This window comes from Podarcis vaucheri (genome assembly GCF_965113315.1).
Source record: "Podarcis vaucheri genome assembly, chromosome: 2".
NCBI classification, from domain to species: domain Eukaryota; kingdom Metazoa; phylum Chordata; class Lepidosauria; order Squamata; family Lacertidae; genus Podarcis; species Podarcis vaucheri.
In genome coordinates this window covers 112,937,535-112,960,743 of record NC_138760.1, presented here as the reverse complement: position 1 = coordinate 112,960,743, position 23,209 = coordinate 112,937,535, and the positions used below count along the sequence as shown (strand labels likewise).

Here is a 23,209-nt window from a genome sequence, read left to right as displayed (position 1 = left end):
AGCACTGGGTGAGTGAATGTATGGGTTTGTATATATGGCATAAAATGGATAAAGCCTGGAAAATACAGTGGTGCCTCGCAAGACGAAAAGAATCCGTTCTGTGATTCTCTTCGTCTAGTGGTTTTTTTGTCTTGCGAAGCAAGCCCATTGACAGATTAGCGGATTAGCGCTATTAGCGGCTTTTAGCGGCTTATCTGCTGATCGGATCAGCTGATAAGCGGCTTAGCGGCTTAGAAAAAAGGGGGGAGGAAAAAAAACCAGCAGGAACTCGCAAGACATTGTCGTCTTGCGAAGCAAGCCCATAGGAAATTCGTTTTGTGAAGCACCTCCAAAACGGAAAACCCTTTCGTCTAGCGAGTTTTCCGTCTTGCGAGGCATTCGTCTTGCGGGGCACCACTGTGAATAGAGATTTGCGATGCAAATGATAAAAACAAGTTCTGGACAGGAAGAGGCACAAGAGTGGGTAACTCATAAGCATGAACACAACAAGAGTAGCGAAACAAAACAGAGGGAAACAAAATGGAGGGCGATTGGGGGGGACAGGACTGCAAAGGAGTAAGAAACAAAGGAATTGGAATGTCTCCTGCCAAGGAAGAACCTGGCTGAGAAGATGAGGCGGCTGGGAAAGGGGACTGAGCAGAAAGCGAAGGAACAGAATATGGCCGATTTCTGAGGCAAACACATGAAGCCATGCTGTGGAGCATTAAGAAAAGCCCTGCTGGATTGGACCAAAAGCCCACCTAGTACACCATCCTGTTCCCCACAGAGGATAACCAGGTGTTTCTAAGAAGCCCCCAAGCAGGGCAGGAAGGCAACAGGGAGGATGTTATGGGGTCTGATCAGAGGGAACAGAGAGCAACTGTGTCACCAAGGAAAAGAAAGTCTCAGTTCCTCAGGAAAAGGGGGGGAAACAGAGTGAGGAGAGCAGCCTTCCCCATCCTGCTCCCATCATCCCCTGACCACTGGTCATGCTGGCTCTGGGGCTGGAAGGAGGAGAAGCTAGTTGATCAGAGATGAGGCCTGGGCCCCTGAAGGGGCAGGAGAAGGGAAGGAGGGGTGCGGGAAGCTTCGGGAGGGAAAGGACAGGGCCCAGGGCAGGTCCAAAGAAGGGATCGGGAGGGACGATGGAGAAGCAGGGAAGGCAGGCAGGGCGGGCAGGGGGCCAGGCGAAGCGAAGGAGGCTGAGAAGGCCGAGGCGGGCAGGGGAGCGGCAGGTTTGGCAGCGCTGGCGGCCAGCAGCGTGGTGTGGGCCGTCCCGGCACTGCCGGCCGAGGCCTTGCCGTTGCTGTGAGTGCGCTGGTGCCGGTTGAGGTGGGAGCTGCGGCTGAAGCACTTGCCGCAGACGCCACACTTGTAGGGCTTCTCCCCGGTGTGGGTGCGCTGGTGGATGGTGAGCTCGGAGCGCTGGATGAAGGCCTTGCCGCACTCCCCACAGGCGTAGGGCTTCTCGCCCAAGTGGATGCGCTGGTGCTTGATGAGATTGGAGCTGACACTGAAGCACTTGCCGCAGGCGTCGCAGCGGTACGGCTTCTCGCCGGTGTGCATGCGCCGGTGCTTCGTGAGGTCGGACTTCTGAATGAAGCCCTTGCCGCAGTCGGCGCACTTGTAGGGCTTCTCGCCCAGGTGTGTGCGCTGGTGCTTCAGCAGGTTGGAGCGGACGCCGAAGCTCTTCCCGCATTCGGCGCACTTGTACGGCTTCTCCCCGGTGTGCATGCGCCGGTGCTTGGCCAGAGCCGAGTTCTGGGCGAAGCACTTGCCGCAGTCCAGGCAGGAGTAGGGCTTCTCGCCCGTCTGCGTCCCTTGGTGCCGCACGCCCTCCCCACCGCCCCTCCCGCACTCGCTGCAGGCCGGGCGCCGCCACAGGAAGCTCTTGCCGCAGTCGCTGCACTTGCAGGCCAGCAGGGCCCCTCGCCGGCGCTGCCGCCGCGCCCCAGCGAACCCGCACTCGGCACAGCGGCATGGCGGGCGCTCGGCGCTCCTGTGCACCCGCTGGTGCCGCTCCAAGTGGGAGCTCTGGGAGAAGCCCTTCCCACAGTCCTCGCAGCGGTAGGGCTTGTCGCCGGCGTGGATGCGCCGGTGCCGGTCCAGGTGGGAGCTCCAGGCGAAGCTCTTGCCGCAGTCGCCGCAGGCGTACGGCTTGGCCGAGTCGTCCGGGTGCCGCGTTCGCCGGTGCTGCAGCAGGGCGCCGTTCAGACCAAAGCTCTTGCCACAGTCTTGGCAGACGTAGGGCTTCTCTGCAGCATGGTGAGCGCGGCGGTGCTTGGACAGGGCCGCATTCTTGTTGAAGCCTTTGCCGCAGTCATCACACCGGTAGGGCTTGGTGCTGGCTTTGCTGGCAGGTGCCGCGGCCGCAGCCAAGCAACAACTGCACGAGGCAGCCTTCTGGAGCCCCCCAAAATGCGTCCGCCGGTGGCGCTCCAGGTGGGAGCTCCAGGCGAAAGCGCGCCCACAGTCCTCGCAGACATACGGCTTCTCTCCGGTGTGGATGCGGCGGTGGCGCTCCAGGTGAGAGTTCCAGTTGAAGCCCTTGCCGCACTCCTGGCACTTGTAGGGCTTCTCTTCCAGGTGCTGCTTCTGGTGTTTGATGAGGTGGGCCGGGAGCCCGAAGCTCTTGCCGCACACATTGCACTCGCAGGGCCGGGCTGGGCCGGGCCCGCTCCGCTTGCCGGCGTGGGTGCGCTGATGCTGGATGAAGGCCGAGCCGACGCTGAAGCTCTTGCCGCACTCGGCGCAGCGGTAGGGCTTGGTGCTGGTGTGGCGGCGCTGGTGGGTCGCCAGGGTGGAGTGCAGCCGGAAACCCTTGCCGCATTCGCCACACTTGTAGGGCTTCTCCAGGCCGGCGGCGCCGTGTAGCCGGGAGCGCTTGCTGAAGCCGAAGCCGAAGCCCTTGCCGCAGCTGTGGCACCGACCGGTGTGGCCCAGCAGGCCGTGGTGGTGGTTGCGTGAGGAGAACTTCTTGAAAGCACGGTGGACGCTCGACTTGGCCTGTCTCTTCCCCAGGGGCTTCCTCGGCCGCTCATCCGAGGTCGCCTGGTCTGGGCCTTCCTCGCTGCCTTTCAGCTCAGGCTCAAGAGGCTCTTTGGTGTTCTCCGGCAGGAGATCCTTTTCGGCCTCCACCTTCTCAACGGCAACATCCCCTCTGCCCTCTCCTTCTCCGTTCTGCGGTGCCGCCTCCTCCTCCTCTTCTTCAATCTCGTTCTCATTCTCACTCACCATCCCATCATCTGCTGGAACAACGAGAGAATCCAGTAACTGCTGAGGTCTGGGAAAGGAAACTTGGGAGAAGGGAATTGAAAAGGCTGTCATGGGTGAGCCACAACTCATCGCTCCCCCCGGCAGACCCCTGCCCTCCTCCTCCCCCAACCGCCTCCTGAACAGAAGACAGGGAGACCAAATCTCCATCTGGCCCACCACCCCACACTGGGCAAGAGGATGCCTCCAGGAAGCTCCCAAGCAGGGGAGCAGGCCTCCCCTGCTGTTACCCCACCAGCAGATGGCATTCAGTTCCATGGAGAAGCGGTGGAGAATCTTGTTCCAGCCGTTCATGGGCAACCTTCAGGGGCCACTTGCCAGTGCTGGGTGGGGCCAGAGTCAAAAATGGGAGGAGCAAGTAATGTCAAGTTTGCCTTTGTTTAGTAAGCTAGTTCTACACCCACCCACCCACCATTCATGCAAGCAAGCAAAAGGCAGAGTTCAACACAAGGCTAAACTTCTCAAGGAGAGAGCGAAGAGATGAGTGGGGTCTGGGGAGAGCCCAGAGGGCCAGGCAGAGATGTTGGCCCCCCTCCCACATTTGACCCTTAAGCCAGAGGTTCCCCAATGTTTCTCATACGGCCATCATTGATTAATTGATTGATTTGTATTTCTATGCTGCTTTTCATTCAGATGAGTGAGTCCCAAAGCAGCTTACAAAAAATCAATAACAATAACAGAATACAGCATCCTCACAATTACAGCATAAATCATACAAAACAATTAAAGCAACTGAAGTCAGAACACACTATGAGCAAAGCAGCAACTAAAAAAATAAGCTAAACCTCACCATTGCAGCAAAAGTCACACTACGTGATTAGAAATGCCATATTGATTTGTTAATCTATAAAACCATGCTTAAGTATTCCTCTGCTATGCTGTGCTGAGCTAACCATTCCCCATTTTTTGTGTTCTGTTGTGAGTCTGCCACTGACATCAATGGAGGCTCCACCACAGACACGAGCCCAGCAGATCATCTCCTCTGTGTGCTCCCAGAGCAAGTTGGTGGATATCTGGAAGCAATTAAAGAGGAACTGCAAAGAAAGAGTAATTGCCTAGCAACCATAAAATCTGTATCCGATTTCCTTCCCCTCTACCCCTTCACCTTGCTTCTCCCTGTGCAATTCCTAGGGAGGGGGGGACCTCAATTTTTTTTTGTGGGGGGGGCTTAAGTACATGTTGTTGCTTAACCCAACTCCTTCACAGGTGGTTGGGGCCCTTGCTACCAGATGGCCTTTGAAGGGAAGGTTTTTTTGCTTGGAATCCTTTTCCCTTAAGACCTCTGTTGCTCTTCCTTGCTTCCTGTCTCTCTTTTCAGCAGACCCTGATTTGGCTGTGGAGCAATTCGGAAGGTATCTAGGGCTCACAGACTGTTCATATGCCCCCACCCCGAACAGGCGTACTGAGCCTATCATCTGCATTAACGGCCTCGGCCCAGTATACCTGAAAGAGCGTCCACCCCCATTGTTCTGCCAGATGCTGAGGTCCAGCACTGAGGGCCTTCTGGCAGTTCCCTCATTGCGAGAAGCAAAGCTACAGGGAACCAGGCAGAGGGCCTTCTTGGTAGTGGCGCCCGCTATGTGGAACACCCTCCAATCAGATGTCAAAGAGATAAACAACTACCTGACATTTAGAAGACATCTGAAGGCAGCCCTGTTCAGGGACGTTTTTAATGTGTGACATTTTAATGTATTTTTAAATCTTTGTGGAAGCCGCCCAGAGAGCAGGCCCCATAGAAAACCCCTCAGCAGCAATAGATTTCAAAGAAGGTTTGACATTTCCTTCAGAATAGCTTGTCTCAGGCCCCTGCGCAAGTCATTTTGCTGCCCGAGGTGAAGAAAAAATGGGGTTCCCCTCTGCCCCTCCCATTTCCACCTATAGGAATGAGACAAATTTGCCCACACCTGAGGCAACAGACATCTCACGCATAGGGCACACCTAGCCCTATGCTCCAATACTTGGCTGTGGCTCCCTGTCCCCCGGAACCTGCTACTTGGGAGTGGTCGTCTCACTCTGCCTAATGATAGGGCTGGTCCTGTCTGATTCTCTCCCTGAAAAACTCCTGGGTCCATGATGGCGATGCTCTGCCTCTTGTGATCAGGTCCTGGATGCTACACTTCCCCCAGACATCTGGCTGGCTGCTGCGAGAACAGCGTGTTGGGCTTGATGGGCCACTGGCCTGATCCAGAAGCCTCTTCTTAGTTTCTTGACGTAGTTTGAAAACTACCACAGCTCTACAAATACAGTGGTGCCTCGCAAGACGAATGCCTCGCAAGACGAAAAACGCGCAAGACGAAAGAGTTTTCCGTTTTTTGAGACGTTCCACAAGATGAATTTCCCTATGGGCTTGCTTCGCAAGACGAAACGTCTTGCGAGTTCTTGCGAGTATGTTTCCTTTTTCTTAAAGCCGCTAAGCCATTAATAGCCGCTAAGCTGCTAATAGCCGTGCTTCGCAAGACGAAAAAAACGCAAGACGAAGAGACTTGCGGAACGGATTAATTTCGTCTTGCGAGGCACCACTGTAAGCATCATGTCATGAGAAGCACAAAAAAGTAGAACAGATACCATTGGTCTATCCTGATCAGTGATACCCTTCACCAAGGATGGGATGCCAGTGGTGCTCCAGATTTTGTTGAGACCTGGTCAGCATGACCAATGGTCAGGGGCTGTTGGGAGGCCAGCAGGATCTGGAGGGAAACAAGCACCACCCTACAAAGTAAAGTATTGCACTTGGGCAAAAAAAAATGAGAGGCACAAATACAAGATGGGTGACACCTGGCTTGAGAGCAGTACATGTGAAAAGGATCTAGGAGTCTTGGTTGACCACAAACTTGACATGAGCCAACAGTGTGACGCGGCAGCTAAAAAAGCCAATGCAATTCTGGGCTGCATCAATAGGAGTATAGCATCTAGATCAAGGGAAGTAATAGTGCCACTGTATTCTGCTCTGGTCAGACCACACCTGGAGTACTGTGTCCAGTTCTGGGCACCACAATTCAAGAAGGACACTGACAAACTGGAACGTGTCCAGAGGAGGGCAACCAAAATGGTCAAAGGCCTGGAAATGATGCCTTATGAGGAACGGCTAAGGGAGCTGGGCATGTTTAGCCTGGAGAAGAGGAGGTTAAGGGGTGATATGATAGCCATGTTCAAATATATAAAAGGATGTCACATAGAGGAGGGAGAAAGGTTGTTTTCTGCTGCTCCAGAGAAGCGGACACGGAGCAATGGATCCAAACTACAAGAAAGAAGATTCCACCTAAACATTCGGAAGAACTTCCTGACAGTAAGAGCTGTTCGACAGTGGAATTTGCTGCCAAGGAGTGTGGTGGAGTCTCCTACTTTGGAGGTCTTTAAGCAGAGGCTTGACAACCATATGTCAGGAGTGCTCTGATGGTGTTTCCTGCTTGGCAGGGGGTTGGACTCGATGGCCCTTGTGGTCTCTTCCAACTCTATGATTCTATGATTCTATGATTCTATGATTCTAAGCTCCCTGCATGCCTACGTTTAGTGAAGAAGATCAGTATCACCATAGGTGAAGGTAAAGGGACCCCTGACCATCAGGTCCAGTCGTGACCGACTCTGGGATTGCGGCGCTCATCTCGCTTTATTGGCCGAGGGAGCCGATGTAGAGCTTCTGGGTCATGTGGCCAGCATGACTGAGCCGCTTCTGGAGAACCAGAGCAGCGTAAGGAAAAGCCATTTACCTTCCCACCAGAGAGGTACCTATTTATCTACTTGCACTTTGACGTGCTTTCGAACTGCTAGGTTGGCAGGAGCAGGGACCGAGCAATGGGAGCTCACCCCGTTGCGGGTATTCGAACCACTGACCTTCTGATCGGCAAGTCCTAGGCTCGGTGGTTTAACCCACGGCGCCACCTGCGTCCCCACAGTGAGATACCACCCTACAAATATACACAACAAGTTGTGACTGTCAAGATGTGCAAGATGCACAGTTCCATACCACACATTACACTGGAAGCACAAGTCGCTCAGGAAGCCATGGTCACCTTATCACGCCAAGGCACCCTCAGGATACCCGTTCATAAATTCTGCTGTATTCTGCTTCTGCGGTCAAGAGGAACACGGATGCAAGCTCTGCATCAGGGAAGGGGAATTTGGTTCCCTCCAGATGTTGATGGACTACAATTCCCATCATCCCTGATCATTGGCCACAGTGGTTGGGTTGATGGGTGTTGGAGTCCCAACATCAACCTGCTCCGCAGCCTCCATTTTCTTCTCTAGACACTTGACTTACCAGGTGCCAACCCTCTTCTTCTGTGAGACTCGGCAAACGCAGTGATCCGGGGCCAGCTGATTGCAATTTCCTCCGCTGTGCAGTCATGCCGGAAAGAGAGGGGAAGACGCAATTGGAAAGGAAATTAGATGCAGGGCTTTGGTTACCCAGTAATTCCCAAGCGAGTCATTCCACCACCTTTAGGATTCAGGAGCCTGCCACTTCCACCCACTGGGCCACGTTTACTTTGGACATTTAAAGAACCATGACACTGTTTTAAACAGTTGTGGCTTCTTCCCCCAAAGAACTCTGGGAGCTGTAGTTTTTGTTAAGGGCATTGAGGATTGTTAGAAGACCCCTGTCCATTTCACAAGAGGCACAGTTCCGGGAAGAGGTTTGAAAATGCTTTGCACTGGTATGAAATCTACTAACTGCAGCTACAACAAAAAAGCCCTTAATGGCTTCTAAATGGCATCTTACTGTTGAGCCATAGATGAAATGAATGGTTTGGCCTGGATGGTGACATTTTCAGAATTTGTGCAATGGCAGAACTGGAGGAAAAACGGGGGAGAAAAAGCGAAGTGGACTCTGTTTATGTAATAAGTAATTGTTTCTGATTCGTAGAACGCTTTGTGAAACGATGTCCCAAACAATGGAAATGTTAGGTATGATGTGACAGATTACAAATCGATTCCCACCAGGGGTAGCCAACGCGGTGCACTCCAGAGGTTGCTGGACCACAAATCCCCACCATCCCTGGCCTTCGGGGAGTAATGGCTGGGGATTCGGGAAGTTGGAATAACAGAATCAGAACTGCAGAGTTGGAAGGTATCGCAAGGATCATCTCTAGTCCAACCCCCTGCAATACAGCTGTAGTCTAGCAACATCTGCAGGGTACCATGTTGGACACCCTTTCTTTAGCAGGCGAGATACTGTGCCCACTAGAAATGTGGACATGCCAATATTGAATGCATTGAATTGTTTTGGTGATGCCTTACCCAGAGAGATCACATTCTCATAGTTCTCCTGCATGTTGTGGCTGGGATGCAGAATAGCCCCTGCAGCATTTCACCTGGAGGACAAGAAGAAGGCGCAGTCACCCACCTTTTTTTTTTGCAGGTGACGTTAACTCTTGCAGAAACAACACTCTCTGGTGCCCATTATCCTTCCACCCAAACCAGGCCGCTAACAACCATGTTAGGGTGTCGCAACCAAACTCCCTTAAAATTGCCCTTCTCAGTGTCTTCAAATTGCCTCCGTGCTTCCTTCTTCCACAGGCACACCTCTTTAAGGAACTGGAGATCAGCGACTGTCATCCTTTTAATTTCAATCTAATAGAAGGGCAGCATCCAAAGAAATCAGGGTTGGGGAGCCTGTGGCTCTCTTCCAGTAATAATAATAATAATAATAATAATAATAATTTATTATTTGTACTCCGCCCATCTGGCTGGGTTTCCCCAGCCACTCTGGGCGGCTTCCACAAAGACCAAAAATACACTAATATGCCATACATTAAAAACTTCCCTGAACAGGGCTGCCTTAAGATGTCTTCTGAATGTCAGGTAGTTGTTTATCTCTTTGACATCTGATGGAAGAGCGTTCCACAGGGCGGGAGCCACTACCAAGAAGGCCCTCTGCCTGGTTCCCTGTCTGGACAGAACGATGGGGGTGGAGACGCTCCTTCAGGTATACTGGGCCAAGGCTGTCTAGGGCTTTAAAGGTCAACACCAAAACTTTGAATTGTGCTGAGAAACGTACTGGGAGCCAATGTAGGTCTTTCAAGACCGGTGTTATGTGGTCTCGGCGGCCGCCCCCAGTCACCAGTCTAGCTGCCGTATTCTGGATTAGTTGTAGTTTCCGGGTCACCTTCAAAGGTAGCCCCACATAGAGCGCATTGTAGTAGTCCAAGCGGGAGATAACTAGAGCATGCACCACTCTAGCGAGGCAGTCTGTGGGCAGGTAGGGTCTCAGCCTTTGTACCAGGTGGAGCTGGTAGACAGCTGCCCTGGATACAGAATTGACCTGCGCCTCCATGGACAGCTGTGAGTCCAAAATGACTCCCAGGCTGCGCACCTGGTCCTTCAGGGGCACAGTTACCCCATTCAGGACCAGGGAGTCCTCCACACCAGCCTGCCCCCTGTCCCCCAAAAACAGTACTTTTGGCTTGTCAGGATTCAACCTCAATCCATTAGCTGCTATCCATCCTCCAACCGCCTCCAGGCACTCACACAGGACCTTCACCGCCTTCAGGTGTTTCTGATCCCTTCTTTAACCCAGCATCACGTCTCTGTGTCTGTATAGGATCACAGGCGCACAAGCTCATGGAAAGCTGCCTTGTGCAGAGCCAAATAGCACAGTGTCTCCGACACTGACTGGCAGCGGCTCCCCAGAGCTTTTCAGGCGGGGGACACGATTCCCAGCCCTGCGCAGAGGTGCCGGGGATTGAACCCCGCGCCCTTCTTGCACGCCAGGCAGCTGCCCGACCACTGAGCATAGAATGACGTGAACATATATATATATATAGTCTGCCAGCCTTACCCACTGAACCGGGCGGTGTCTGTTTCTGCCGCAGCCGGATCCGCTTCTAATCGGAGGCGCCCGACACCGGGCGCGCCGTCGACCCTGGGGGCCCGAAAGCGGAGCCCGATCCGGAGTCACTCCCTTCCCTACCCATCCTGACTGCACTTCGGCTGGGTTCCCTCTTTGCCTCCTCTTCCTCCTTTAAGGGTTCAGGAGTGACAGTCTTTGCATTATTCTTATTCTTGGCGAGGACTGGAGCAGGATGGGTCTCACCCTGGTGGATTTCACCCCAGGATCTTCCAAGGCGCACAAGCCCCACAATGAAATCGCGATCGGTTGCCGACCGGCTTGCTATTGCATGGACACAGGAAGGGGCTGGAGTAAGGCTAGGGGTGCTTGGGATCTGATGCTGGAGAGGAGGGGAGGGGGAGGCAGGAAGACTCCGGGGAGGAGGGGGAGGCGGCTCTAGGGGGGGGGGCGGCGGATTGGAGAATCATAAAGAAAAGAGAGACAGGAGGAGGAGGTGGAGAGGACCAGAAATCGTGGTGGGAAGGGGCTGCCTACGTCCTTGCAAGCGGCTCCCAAGCTGCACGCAGGAACCGAGCTGCCTCCATTGCAGATCGCCAGCTCTTTTTTTGGGGGGGGGAGTCCCCCCTCCCTGTCACAAAAGGCTGGTGGGGTCCTCGCGCCGCCACGAAACGGCCTCTAATAAAGATCGCGAGCCACGCAGGGACTTTCTCATTGTTTGAATTGTTCGGATCGGCACCCCAGAGCAGATTTATATTCAGCACCCCCGGCTCGGGATCTGCAGATCGTCTCCTTTTTCTACCCCCACCCCTCGCTCCTGAACCGGACTTATCAGGTAAATGCATTTTTTGTAGGCAACCCCCGGATGGGCTGGAAAGTGACCCCCCCGTGCGAAAAGACCCATTATCTCCCCTGGGGTCGACGCATGGGGTGAGAGGGGGCAGTGGATCAGCGGTGGAAGAAGTGGGAGGAGGTGGGGTGGGGTAGCTGGATCCAGGACCGCTCCTTTAAAAAAAATAACAATTGACACCTGATCCTGTTACGCTCGCGCAAGGGATGGATTCGGTTACCTGGTCGCCGAACGGAACAATGGACCAATCAGCCCCGGGGGCGGAAGGTGGTGGGCGATTCTGTTTCGTCTAAAAGTTTCCCAGGTGCTTTCGAAAGATGAGCGCAGACAAAACAAAATTGCCCTCAGGGCCGATCCTCTTTGCCTTGCTAGAGAGCTCCTTTGTGCAGTTTCCAGCTTTGCTGCTGCCGCTGCACGCACTCCTTGGGTTGTAAAGTCTCCTCCTAAAAACCACAGGCTCGGATAAAATTCCTATTCATCCTTAGATCTCCGCTTAAAAAATAAAAATAATCGGAAGAAAGAAAACAATATTACAGTATTTGCAAATGGTATGCCAGTGTTTATTACAATCGCTTGGCTTGAGTGGACTTAGGCACTTCAGCCTCAGTTTCTCCCTTTCTGTGAAATGGGAATAAGAGGGATGCGTCTCACGGATCTTACTGAGAAGGGAAGGAGATGTTGTTAAGCCAGATCCATCATTGTGCAGTGGATAGAGGAGCCCTTGAAATGGGACGTTTGAGGTTTGGCTTGAGGGAAATCCCTGAGTTGATGCCCATCTCCAGTGGCGTAGCGTGGGGGGTGCAGGGGGGGGGCCCGGCTGCACCGGGCACAACATCTGGGGGTTAGGGTTAGGGGGCGCAAATCCACGGGTTAGGGGGCGCAAATTACTTGCCTTGCCCCGGGTGCTGACAGCCCACGCTACGCCACTGCCCATCTCATCCTAAATTGGGGGATTTGCAGGGGTTTTATGCATAGCAAAGTCTAATTGCAATTGGCTGTGTATAGTAACACCAGATATCGCACATCTCCCCTCCTTCCATGGTCCCAACTCTTTCTGCTGACGGCGTAGAAAGCTCCGTGCAGCGCAGCCACATATGGATTGGGGATTTGTGGCTGCACTTTACATCATCCCTGGCCATTGGGCATGCTGGCTGGGGCTGATGGATCCAACAGCAACTCATGGGTTGGGGTAATAACTACAGAAGTTGTCAGATACTTGGAAGGTCACAATAGGGGTGGGTGGGTGCCATTTCCCAGAGCTCTCTAGGAAGAGGGATTGATTGTTAAAGCAGTCTGGGAATTGTAGCTCTGAGTGGGGGGAAAGGGCAGTGGCGTAGCGTGGGGAGTGCAGGGGGGCCCGGCCGCACCGGGCGCAACATCTGGGGGTTAGGGTTAGGGGGCGCAAATCCACGGGTTAGGGGGCGCAAATTACTTGCCTTGCCCTGGGTGCTGACAACCCACACTACGCCACTGGGAAAGGGCTCTCCTAATAACGCTCAGCACCCTTAACAAACTACGGTTCCCAGGATCCCTTGGGGGAAGCTGTTTAAAGTGGCATTGTGGTGCTTTAAATGTATGCTGTAACCATGGCCCTTGTTTGCTTATGGTTGATGATGACAGCCCCTCTTTAAAAAGTCAGGAAACAGTGATTGGTTTCCGAAATGCAGGAGGATTCAAGGGCTGGTTAACACAGACATGTGCGTTCTCTTATTTCTCCATCACTTGGTTATGATGAATATAAAGATCTCCTGCTGTCTGTGCAAACTGACTGTGTTTGAGATCATGCGAGGTGCCTTGGAAGTTCTATGTATGATAATTTATACACACAAGTCGTCACTGGATGGCAGTGGCGTAGCGTGGGTTGTCAGCACCCGGGGCAAGGCAAGTAATTTGCGCCCCCTAACCCATGGATTTGCGCCCCCTAACCCATGGATTTGCGCCCCCTAACCCATGGATTTGCGCCCCCTAACCCTAACCCCCAGATGTTGTGCCCGGTGCGGCCGGCCCCCCCTGCACCCCGCACGCTACGCCACTGCTGGGTGGCTATCCACAGTTAGCAAGTGATGAGTGCCCATGTGCGTGAATTGGCTCCAGACATCCTGGCAGCTGGACCAGTGCAAGGGGTGTCATAGATGCCTACTTCCAAAGTCAAGGATAGGGAATTTGGATCCCTTCAGATGTTGTCGGACTCCAACTCCCATCATTCCTTTATCACTGGACTGGGGATGATGGGAGTTGGAGTCTAACAACATCAAGAAGGCCGTAGGTGTCACTGCCTTAAGGTGCTAACTTTTCTGCCATAGAGTCAGGATGGCTAAAGAGCAGTAGATTGTACTCAACACCTGACACACTTTTAGGTATTCCACAATAACTATGTGTAGGTTAACAGTGGTACTTATTTTAGGAAAATTTAGAGCCCAAAGTCTGGTCCGGTGTTTGAGCTCCAGATAAAATTTACTCCCTCAAATAATTATAGCATTCTCTCTGTGACTCCCTTGAGACCAAATTACAAGGCGGTAGCTCAATACTGTATTGTGTGTGTGTGTGTTAAAAAGAGAGAGGCTAATTTGCAAACTGACATTAAACACTAGACTGATGTGATATTGCTACTCTGCTCTGGTTATTAGGCTTGAGCAAGCAGGAGAATACTAGCTTAGCAGGGGCTACACGTGTGTTTCATGGATGGAACGATTGTCTTGTTTTTAGGAGTCTGTGGCTTGCTAGGATCTGGCTTGGCATCGGATCATGGAGGATGCGTGGCTAGTTGCAGATCCGAATCAGAAGCCCGTTTACAGGGAAACTCATCAGGAGACCTGTGACAGTCTGGTGGCCCTGAGTAAGTATCTCCTTCAGAAGATCCCCAACTAAAACAGGCCATGTTGCAGAGCCCAGAAGCAATACAGTGGTACCTTGGGTTACGAACAGTCCTGCTTACGAATGCTTTGGGTTACGAACTCCACAAACCTGGAAGTAGGTGTCCCGGGTTGCAAACTTTGCCCCAGGATACGATCGCAATCCGCTTCCGGGGCTGCAGGAGGCCTATGTAGGGAATGCGCGCCTCAGGTTAAGAACGCTTCGGGTTAAGAACGGACTTCCGGAACGAATTAAGTTCGCAACCCGAGGTACCACTGTACTTTCTTTCTGCATGTTCTAAAGCAGGGGTCAGCAAACTTTTTCAGCAGGGAGCCTGCCCAAAGGTGAAAATGTGATAGAAAATAATGGGTTGGCTTCAGATTTAAGAACCGGTTATGCAACATCCAAACAAATGAAAACAGTGCACAGGAATGGGAGACCCAGGACTCTCCAGATCTTATTAGATGACAAATCCCACCATCCCTAATGATGCTCAGGGCTGACGAGAGTCGCTCCTTCCTGCTCCTCACCCCTGCAGCATTTTTATTCCTGTAAATCACACAAATTTGCGGTGGGTCAGCAAGTGGTTTACAGCTGTGCAGCTGCTGCTGTTTTGGTGTGAGGAAGAGGGTAGAACAAAGCAGCAAAGCACTAATGTTAGATGGGGGAGTTGTGTTTTGGTGATCACTTTGAAAAAAACCAATAATGTATATTATAGCATCGTATTCTTGTTTTTTGGCGATCACTCGTAGCTGAGTAAGATTGTCTTCCATAAACACGGTTTTAACAGTGAGTCTATAAGTGACTGTGGAGTCCAGTTCTGGATCCACACGTCCTTCCACAGTGGGGACATTGGTTTCTGGGCAGGAGTTGATCACGGTGTGGATTTGCCAAGCGTGCCTTCCTCCTAGCACGTTTCTCCCTTGCGTCCTGAGTTTGAGCGTCTTTGATGAGTTTGGATTTGATGTCCCGCTTTATCACTACCCTAAGGAGTTTCAAAGCGGCCAACATTCTCCTTTCCCTTCCTCCCCGACAACAAACACTCTGTGAGGTGAGTGGGGCTGAGAGACTTCAGAGAAGTGTGACTGGCCCAAGGTCACCCAGCAGCTGCAGGTGGAGGAGCAGGGAAGCAAACCCGGTTCACCAGATTACAAGACTACCGCTCTTAACCACTACACCACACTTTGAAACCCATGACACCTTTGGTAAAGGCCAACTGGAGCGCTCACAGGCCAATGTTTCCCAATTGTTAGTGTTTATACTACATTTTTAAAAATTTGCCTTGAGACAGCCTTTAAACCTCTTTTGTTGACCACCAGCATTACACTTTCCATTTTTAAATTCGGAATAGAGTAGTTGGTATTATATGGTATTATGTGGTATTAATAATAATAATAATAATAATAATAATAATAATATCTTTATTGTCATTGCCCCCTTCGGGGACAACGAAATTACTTGACTGCTCCATAAAAACACTAATTAAACAATACAGTATAATACAGCAAGGGAGATTAGATGACTTTCAAAGTCCGGGCTTCCCATTCAGGGCCAAGATCGCTCTGGAGAAGAAGCTGTTCTTAAGACGGCTCGTTCTTGTCTTCATCATCCTGTATCTCCGTCCCGACGGCAAGAGCTCGAAGAGACAGTGACCAGGATGCGATGGATCTTTTACTATGTCCAGTGCCTTCCTATGGCACCTTGTGGCATAAATCTGCTCTAAGTGGAAAGTGGGCAGCCAACAATGCTCTCTGCTGCCTTAACAACTCTGCACAACCCCATCCTGTCCTGGGTAGTACAGCTTCCCTACCACACACATAAGCCATAAGTGAGCACGCTCTCAATGGCACAGTGATAGAAGGCAAGCAGCAGTTTCTGCAGAAGATAGTTTTTCCTTAGTATTCTCAAAAAGTACAGTCTCTGCTGCGCCTTCTTCACAAGCCCCCTTGTGTTGACACTCCAGGACAAATCCTCTTGTAATTCAATGCCCAAAAATCTGAACGTTATAGCATGGTATTAAGCAAGGCGGAAGTATCATAGCTTTGATATAGCCTGTTTTTCCTTCTTTATGTAGGACCTGCAAGTCCCAAACCCAATGAGATTTTCCTGGTAGAAGAAGATGAGGAAACTTGTGTCCCGGCATCTATTAATAGGGAGAATGCCCGAAGAGCCACCTTAGGTGAGTAGTGCCCTTTCGGTGGATCCCAATCTTTTTCTTTGGCAGGGCCAACCAGTTCTCTTCATCCATAGTCTCCTGGAGGCAAGAAGTGTGAGAATATGGACCAGGCCAAACGATGGTACTGCAGAGACGAAGGCTGATTGATGGGTTTTCTTTTGCACCTGAGATCTAACTGGACACCTTACCTAGGGTAAAGGAGATATTTTTCTTTGGCAGGTTGGCGTTTGGCCCTCCTGTTCTTTTTGCTGTTGCCTTGCACCTGGAGGAAGGTGGCACCTCGTTATTGCTACTGTTATTTATTTAATTAGTTATTTCATTTATGGATCACATGACAATTAAAAACCCTGGTCCCAAGCTGTTATGTGGCTTTATATACGAAAAGCAAAACCTTTAACTGGGACGGGCAACATTTTGGCAGCCAGATCAGCTCCTTCGGCAAAGGTGTCACACAGAGGTGTAACAAAATAAAAAGATTCCTTCCAGTAGCACCTTAGAGACCAACTAAGTTTGTTATTGGTATGAGCTTTTGTGTGCATGCACGGTATCTGAAGAAGTGTGCATGCACACGAAAGCTCATACCAATAACAAATTTAGTTGGTCTCTAAGGTGCTACTGGAAGGAATTTTTTTATTTTGTTTCGACTACCGCAGACCAACACGGCTACCTACCTATATCTGAAACACAGAGGTGTGTTAGCAGCCTGGCTGCCAAATTCTGCACTAGCTGCTGCTGGGGGAACAACTCTCTAAGGGCAGCCCCACCCAGAGCCCATTGCAGTAGTCCAGTCTTTTTTATTATTATTTATTTATAAACTATTTATTAAAGTTTCACAAATTATATAATCAAACACAACAATACAAACAAACACAGACAAGAAAAAACAAGTATAATTTCAAATCCTTATTTTCTTAAAACTTACTTCACCGACCTCCTCATACCTCCCCTTTCTGCATTCCAATTTCAAATATTCAGTTCAGCAAATCCTCACCCTTAATTTTATCTAATTGTTAACCTTTCTTTTCTTTTAACTTAATCTTTACAGCTTTAAATCACTTAATTTCTAAAGCAGTAGTCCAGTCTTGAGGTTACCCATACTACTGTGGTTAAGGCTTGGCCATAACTGACACACCACACAAAACTGGTAAAAGGCCCTCCTAGCTGCTGAGGTCTCTTGGGAAACCAGCAATAGCGATGGATTCAGGAGCATTCCTTTTTACGATGTGCCTGTTCCTTCAACTTTGTTTCTGAATCGTTTAAGATTTTGTTTATCACATTTATCAATACATAGGAAAGACTGGGGCAGGGGATCAAGTTGCATAGTTGCCTGGCTCCCTAAAAGTCCAAAATCGGCAGTCATGAGGTCCAGAAGCCTCTGCCCTGTATACCTGTATCTCTGCTACCATCCTTCAGCCCACCTACAAGGACCTTCTGGAGGTTCCCTCACTATGAGAAGTGAAGCTACAGGGAACCAGGCACAGGGCCTTCTTGGCAGTGGCATCGGCCCTGTGGAAAGCCCTTGCATCAGATGTCAAGGAGATAAACAACTACAGTCCAACCTTGGTTCCCAAATGGCTTAGTTGCCAAACGAATCGGCTCCCGAACGCCGCAGACCTGGAAGTAAGTATTCCGGTTTGTGAACGTTTTCCGGAAATCAAACATGCGACACAGTTTTCATGGCTTCCAATTGAGTGCAGGAAACTCCTGCACTCAATCAGAAGCTGCGCCTTGGTTTTTGAATGGTTTCGGGAGTCGAACAGACTCCCAGAACGGATTAAGTTCAAGAACCAAGTGGTACCTCGAGTTACAAACACCTCAGGTTACAAACGCTTCAGGTTACTCCGCTAACCTAGAAGAGTACCTGAAGTTGAGAACTTTGCCCCAGGATGAGAACGGAAACCGTGTGTCGGCGGTGCAGCGGCAGTAAGAGGCCCCATTAGCAAAAGCACGCCTCTAGTTAAGAACAGTTTCAGGTTAAGAATGGACCTCCAGAACGAATTAAGTTCGTAACTAGAGGTACCACTGCACACAACTTTTAGAAGACACCCGAAGGCAGCCCTGTATAGGGAAGCTTTTGATGTTATTGTGTTTCTGTATATGCTAGAAGCCGCCCAGCGTGGCTAAGGGAAAATAATAATAATAATAATAATAATAACAACAACAACAACAACAACCACCTGAAAGCTGAGTTTTGAAGGAATCCTAACAAGGCTTATATTTTCCTTGAGCTTTGCCTGCTCCATCAATGTTCCGACTGTCCTAAGGGAGATTTCTTTTTCTCTGCGTCTTTCCCAGCAGTCGAGGGACTGGGCAGTGAAGAGGAGGAGGAGAGCGACGAGGAAGATGTCCAGCAGCACGACAGCCCTGCGGTGGTGCAGCTGGAGGCCGGGAACTGCCAGAGCCTGCACTGGAGGGTGGTGCAGCAAGTGGGCGGCGGCAAGGTCCTGGCGCGGGAGGGGCCTCCCCTCATGGTCCTGCAGAAGGGCTACGAGTGCGAGGACTGCGGCAAGGTGTTCAGCTGTAGCTCGCACTACAGCAAGCACCGGCGCACGCACACGGGCGAGCGCCCCTTCCGCTGCGGCGACTGCGGCAAGAGCTTCAACGTCAGCTCCAACCTCTACCGGCACCAGCGGGCGCACGCCAGCGCCGGCGCCAAGCCGCCGGTCCCCGCCCCCTCCCTGATGCCCAGCCGCGGGCTGCCCTACCAGTGCGCCGAGTGCGGGCGCTGCTTCCGCCGCAACACGGAGCTGGTGACCCACCAGCGCCTGCACACCGGGCGCCTGCCCTTCCAGTGCGGCGACTGCGGCAAGAGTTTCTCGTGGAGCTCCCACTTCGCCCGCCACCTGCGCATACACACCGGCGAGAAGCCCTACCCCTGTGACGAGTGTGGCAAGCGCTTCAGCCGCAGCTCGCACCTCTACCGGCACCAGCGCACACACGGCACCAGCGCGGCAGCCAGCGTCACCCGCGCCTACATCTGCACCTATTGCGGGCGCAGCTTCAGCACCACGCTGCACTTTGACCAGCACCAGCGCACGCACCGCGGGCGCAAGCCCTACAAGTGCACCCTGTGCGGGAAGGCCTTTGCCGACGGGCTGGCTCTGGTGAAGCACCAGCGCCTGCACCTGATGGGCGGGGACCAGAGCCACCAGTGCGCCGAGTGCGGGCAGAGCTTCGGCGGGCGCTCGCAGCTGGCCCGACACCGCCGGCTGCACGGCACCACCGAACAGCCCTACGGCTGCGGGGAGTGCGGGCAGAGCTTTGGCACGCGGGGCCAGCTAGCTCAGCACCGCCGGCTGCACCTGTCGGCTGATAAGCCCTACCGCTGCGGCGAGTGCGGGCTGAGCTTCACCTGGAGCTCCCACTGGGAGAGGCACCGGCGCATCCACACAGGCGAGAGGCCCTACTCCTGTGCGGACTGCGGCAAGCGCTTCGGGCGCACCTCCCACCTCTACCGACACCAGCGTACCCACGCCGGCGGGCAGCCCCACGTCTGCCCGGACTGCGGCAAGAGCTTCAACAGCACCTTGCACTTCCAGAGGCACCAGCACGCCCACCACCTCGAACCGGATGGCAGCCCGCTCCCCGGCCGGGCCTGCGGGGACTACGGGAAGCCCTGCGCCGCCTCCGCCGCCTCCTCTCTGCTCAAGAACCAACACGCGCATGCGGGCGAGAGGCCGTACCCCTGCCCCCAGTGCGGGCGCCGCTTCCGCGACACAGAACATCTCTACCGCCACCTCCGCAGCCATGCCCACCGGGCAGGGGAGACTGTCCTCATGCCGGCTTCTACACAGCACAAGGAGTTTGTGCCATGCTAAGGCGCTGAGGCCGGTTCACCTGGCCGCAAGAGCGCTAGGCTTTGTGCTTGGGGGTCGGACGGAGACCCTGCCCATGGTTGGCAGACGTTCAGTGCTTCCCAGGTGTCGTTTCCCTAGATGTAAAGGCCCAGTCCAAAGTCCATTGGTAGGGGCGGGTGCACTTTGCGTTCTGGAGGTACGAAGGAAGTAAAATGGGTCAGTATCCCGTTCTTCCGTTCTGTTAGCAGGAGGGTTTGTGCGGTGTTCTCCTTTTTCCTGCCATTGCACACCCCTTCCCAGATCAGCGGGGTGGGGTACAAATAATAATTTGATTATTATTATTCTTCCCAAATTTCTCTGGAGTGTTGGGAGAACCCCTAAAGTAATTTTAGGGGGGTGTGAGGAGAGGAAGAGAACATTACTTTGCGCAAGCAAAAATCCTTGCGTTGATGGAGCAATCGCATAGCGTTACTTTGGAATCAACCCGTGGCGTCCCTACTGGATCGATTCGGGTCAGCATAAGCATAGGTGGAGTTTCAGGTCCCACTTGTCTTTTCATCAGGCGCACTCTCTGCCTGCAAAAACGTTCTGTCCAATCCAGAAGCTTCCTCTGCACCCACCTGACCTTGCCCAGTACGTTCCTCACTCGCCACCGCTGCTTTGCAGCTGCTCTCCTTTGAGTTCAAGGTGGCTGCCGTTGGCTCCTCCGTTCCCGAGGGTAAGCTGCGTGATTTGTGCTTCAAGTTGCACATGCTGTCCTTGCGGAAGAGAAAAGGGTGCTGGAGATGGTCTGGGTGCATCTGCACGCCAGGCCAAAGGCACAGTCGCAGCAGCACGAAAGAAAGGAAGGCAATTCTTCACCAGAACAAATCGTGAAAATTGCACAAGGCTTGCAAAGCTGATTCTGCGACTGCACAATATTCAGGTTTTTTTATTTCCAAGAGCGTCTTTGGCAAGGATTTGGAGAAGAGTTGGACCAGGCCTAGCCAAAGTAAGAACAGGAGGATGGCAGCCAGCACCACAGGAAGTCACGTAGGACCATGTTGGATTCCAACTCCCATCATCCCTCACTACTGGCCCTGCTGGCTGATGGGAATTGGTGTCCCACAACATCTGGAAGACCTCAATAGGAAATTCACAAGAGTCCCATTTCTGTGGTACAGAAGGCTTTAAACCAGGCTTTCTTGAACTCCGCCCTCCAGATGTTTTGAGACTACAATTCCAATCATCCCTGACCACTGGTCCTGCTAGCTAGGGATCATGGGAGTTGTAGGCCAAAAACATCTGGAGGGCCGAGTTTGAGGAAACCTGTTTTAAACAGTGACAGACACACACGCCAGATGTTGCAAGTGAAATGATACATGTGACCATCAAAAGACGGGCTCACATAAGTTCATGAAGTGCAGAGTATAAAATTATCCAATGGCACCGCTGCAGAGGAGCCCTGTGGAAAGGGCAAGATGGCTGCTCTGTTCCCACCAGTGTTCCTACCCCTGCCACCAGATTCAAGGGGTGGGGAAGGGAGACCAACCCTCCCAGAATCAGAATCATTCTGCAAAGTAAGCAACACACCACAGGTTTCCTTATCTTAACACGACGGTCTGTGGCTCCATTTGTGTTTAGGTTCACACTAGAAATTTCTCTAACCTGAAAATTGCCCGTTTTGATCCATGGGTGTATTTTACCTAAAAAATGAAGCGAGTTGCAAAGCAGTTTTCCCAGCAAGGTGACTTTGGAAACTGAAGTTTTGGGGCGGTTTTGACCTCTTGCTCCCTTGCAGAATGCCAAGGTCTATTGAGGAAGCTGTGCTTGTTCACCCGTTTTAAGTTTGTAGTACAGTGGTACCTCGGGTTACAGGCGCTTCAGGTTACACACTCCACTAACCCAGAAATAGTACTTCAGGTTAAGAACTTTGCTTCAGGATGAGAACAGAAATCCCGCGGCGGCAGCGGGAGGCCCCATTAGCTAAAGTGGTACCTCAGGTTAAGAATGGACCTCCAGAACGAATTAAGTTCTTAACCCGAGGTACCACTGTACTGACATGTCTCCTGTTAAAAAGGCTTAACCAAAAATCTCCCCCCACTGCCAGAGTGATGTGGTACAATCCATTCTACCGCCTCATTCTAATTTTGCTTTCCAGCATGGATAGACTCCGTTCTAGTCCATGGCCATTCTAGGCAAACCTGATTTGAGCTGTCATTGCCAACATTTCACAAGTTTTTGTGCTTGGTTCCAAGACAGCTCTGCCTAATTGCGTTAAAATATAGCAACCATAGACATTTAGGACTAGTTTATACAATCAGCAGAACACGCTAGAATGTCCTCCTGGACTTTTAACACTTCAGGCTCCAAGTAAGAGGTTCCATGTCTTTATTCATGTCTATCATGAATAAAAATCCCTGCACCAAGAAAACTAGCAGATCAGGGGAATGACTAGGCTAAACTCTCTTCCCTGACATCCTAGTTTTCTATATGCATAAATGTGGATTCCACCCTTCAAATAAGTACAGTCCAGCTTTACCTTTTGCAGAATGTATCATTAGCCTAGCTTCCTGCTCTCCAAGATCTTTCTAAGCCATTACCAATATTCCTGCATTGTAGGGGGTTGGACTAGATGATGATGATAATAATAATAATAATAATAATAATAATAATAATAATAATAATAATATTTTATTATTTATATCCCGCCCTCCCCAGCCGAAGCCGGGCTCAGAGCAACTAACAACAATAAAGGTAACACAGCATTCTAAAATCAATTCATTCTAAATCAATTCAAAATCAAATTAATGGCAACCATTCTGAAGGCAGCCCTGTTTAGGGAAGTTTTTAATATGTAACGCTGTACTGTTTTTAACACTCGATTGGGAGCCGCCCAGAGTGGCTGGGGAAACTCAGCCAGATGGGCAGGTTATAAATAATAAATAATAATAATAATAATAATAATAATAAGAATAATAAGAATAATAATAATTACCATTGGGCTAGAGTTCTATGAGGATTACCAAAGGAGGGGGTCCCTTCCTACTCTACCATTTATGATTCTACGGATCCTTTGAAGTGGAAATGCTAGTAATCAACCTTCTAGAGCCCTAGACAAAGGGCTATACAGTGGTACCTCGGGTTAAGTACTTAATTCATTCCGGAGGTCCGTTCTTAACCTGAAACTGTTCTTAACCTGAAACACCACTTTAGCTAATGGGGCCTCCTGCTGCTGCCACGCCGCCAGAGCACGATTTCTGTTCTCATCCTGAAGCAAAGTTCTTAACCCGAGGTACTATTTCTGGGTTAGCGGAGTCTGTAACCTGAAGCGTATGTAACCTGAAGCGTATGTAACCCAAGGTACCACTGTATTTTGTTGCAACAGTTACTGTAAGTCAAATCTCCAACTTTTATTTCAATGGATTTTGGATTGGGCTGTGAGGGAGGTAATAGATTAGGTGGGTAGATTAGATAAAGAAGTAGATCAGAGCGATGTTGTAGCGAGGGATCGGATA

At 51.4% G+C, this 23,209-nt stretch overlaps 2 protein-coding genes across 7 annotated transcripts; one reads left to right on the top strand and one right to left on the bottom strand.

The window, feature by feature from the left end:
• Positions 1–996: 996 nt before the first annotated feature.
• Positions 997–11,125, bottom strand: LOC309524672 (uncharacterized protein). Of its 4 annotated transcripts, none has more exons than XM_082209538.1 (4): positions 11,107–11,125; positions 8,488–8,561; positions 7,511–7,585; positions 997–3,275 (listed from the first exon to the last, which is right to left on the bottom strand). In XM_082209538.1, the coding sequence occupies exons 2-4, from the start codon at positions 8,519–8,521 to the stop codon at positions 1,000–1,002; spliced, it is 2,385 nt and encodes a 794-aa protein (XP_082065664.1). In that variant the 5' UTR covers positions 8,522–8,561; positions 11,107–11,125; the 3' UTR covers positions 997–999. The 4 variants fall into 4 exon arrangements, with proteins under 4 accessions (XP_082065664.1, XP_082065663.1, XP_082065665.1 ...); XM_082209537.1 differs by lacking the exon at positions 11,107–11,125 and adding an exon at positions 10,028–10,362; XM_082209539.1 differs by lacking the exon at positions 11,107–11,125 and adding an exon at positions 10,028–10,362 and having other exon boundaries at positions 997–3,227.
• LOC309524831 (uncharacterized protein) lies at positions 10,488–21,052 on the top strand. 3 transcript variants are annotated; one of them, XR_014216024.1, is made up of 5 exons: positions 10,488–10,871; positions 13,593–13,722; positions 15,814–15,918; positions 18,211–20,345; positions 20,379–21,052. XR_014216024.1 is itself a non-coding variant. In XM_082209934.1 (4 exons), the coding sequence occupies exons 2-4, from the start codon at positions 13,632–13,634 to the stop codon at positions 19,731–19,733; spliced, it is 1,716 nt and encodes a 571-aa protein (XP_082066060.1). In that variant the 5' UTR covers positions 10,488–10,871; positions 13,593–13,631; the 3' UTR covers positions 19,734–21,052. The 3 variants fall into 3 exon arrangements, 2 of the variants coding, with proteins under 2 accessions (XP_082066060.1, XP_082066059.1); XM_082209934.1 differs by having other exon boundaries at positions 18,214–21,052; XM_082209933.1 differs by having other exon boundaries at positions 18,211–21,052.
• The last annotated feature ends 2,157 nt before the right edge of the window (positions 21,053–23,209 follow it).

Coding starts and splice junctions, on each gene's coding strand:
- LOC309524672 (XM_082209538.1), bottom strand. CDS start 8,521: ATGCAGGAGAACTATGAGAATGTGATCTCTCTGG. Junction 7,586..8,487: donor TGAGAATGTGATCTCTCTGG/GTAAGGCATCAC, acceptor ATGACTGCACAG/CGGAGGAAATTGCAATCAGC. Junction 3,276..7,510: donor AAGAAGAGGGTTGGCACCTG/GTAAGTCAAGTG, acceptor CCTTCTCCCAAG/TTTCCTTTCCCAGACCTCAG.
- LOC309524831 (XM_082209933.1), top strand. CDS start 13,632: ATGGAGGATGCGTGGCTAGTTGCAGATCCGAATCAGAAGCCCGTTTAC. Junction 13,723..15,813: donor TGACAGTCTGGTGGCCCTGA/GTAAGTATCTCC, acceptor TTCTTTATGTAG/GACCTGCAAGTCCCAAACCC. Junction 15,919..18,210: donor TGCCCGAAGAGCCACCTTAG/GTGAGTAGTGCC, acceptor CGTCTTTCCCAG/CAGTCGAGGGACTGGGCAGT.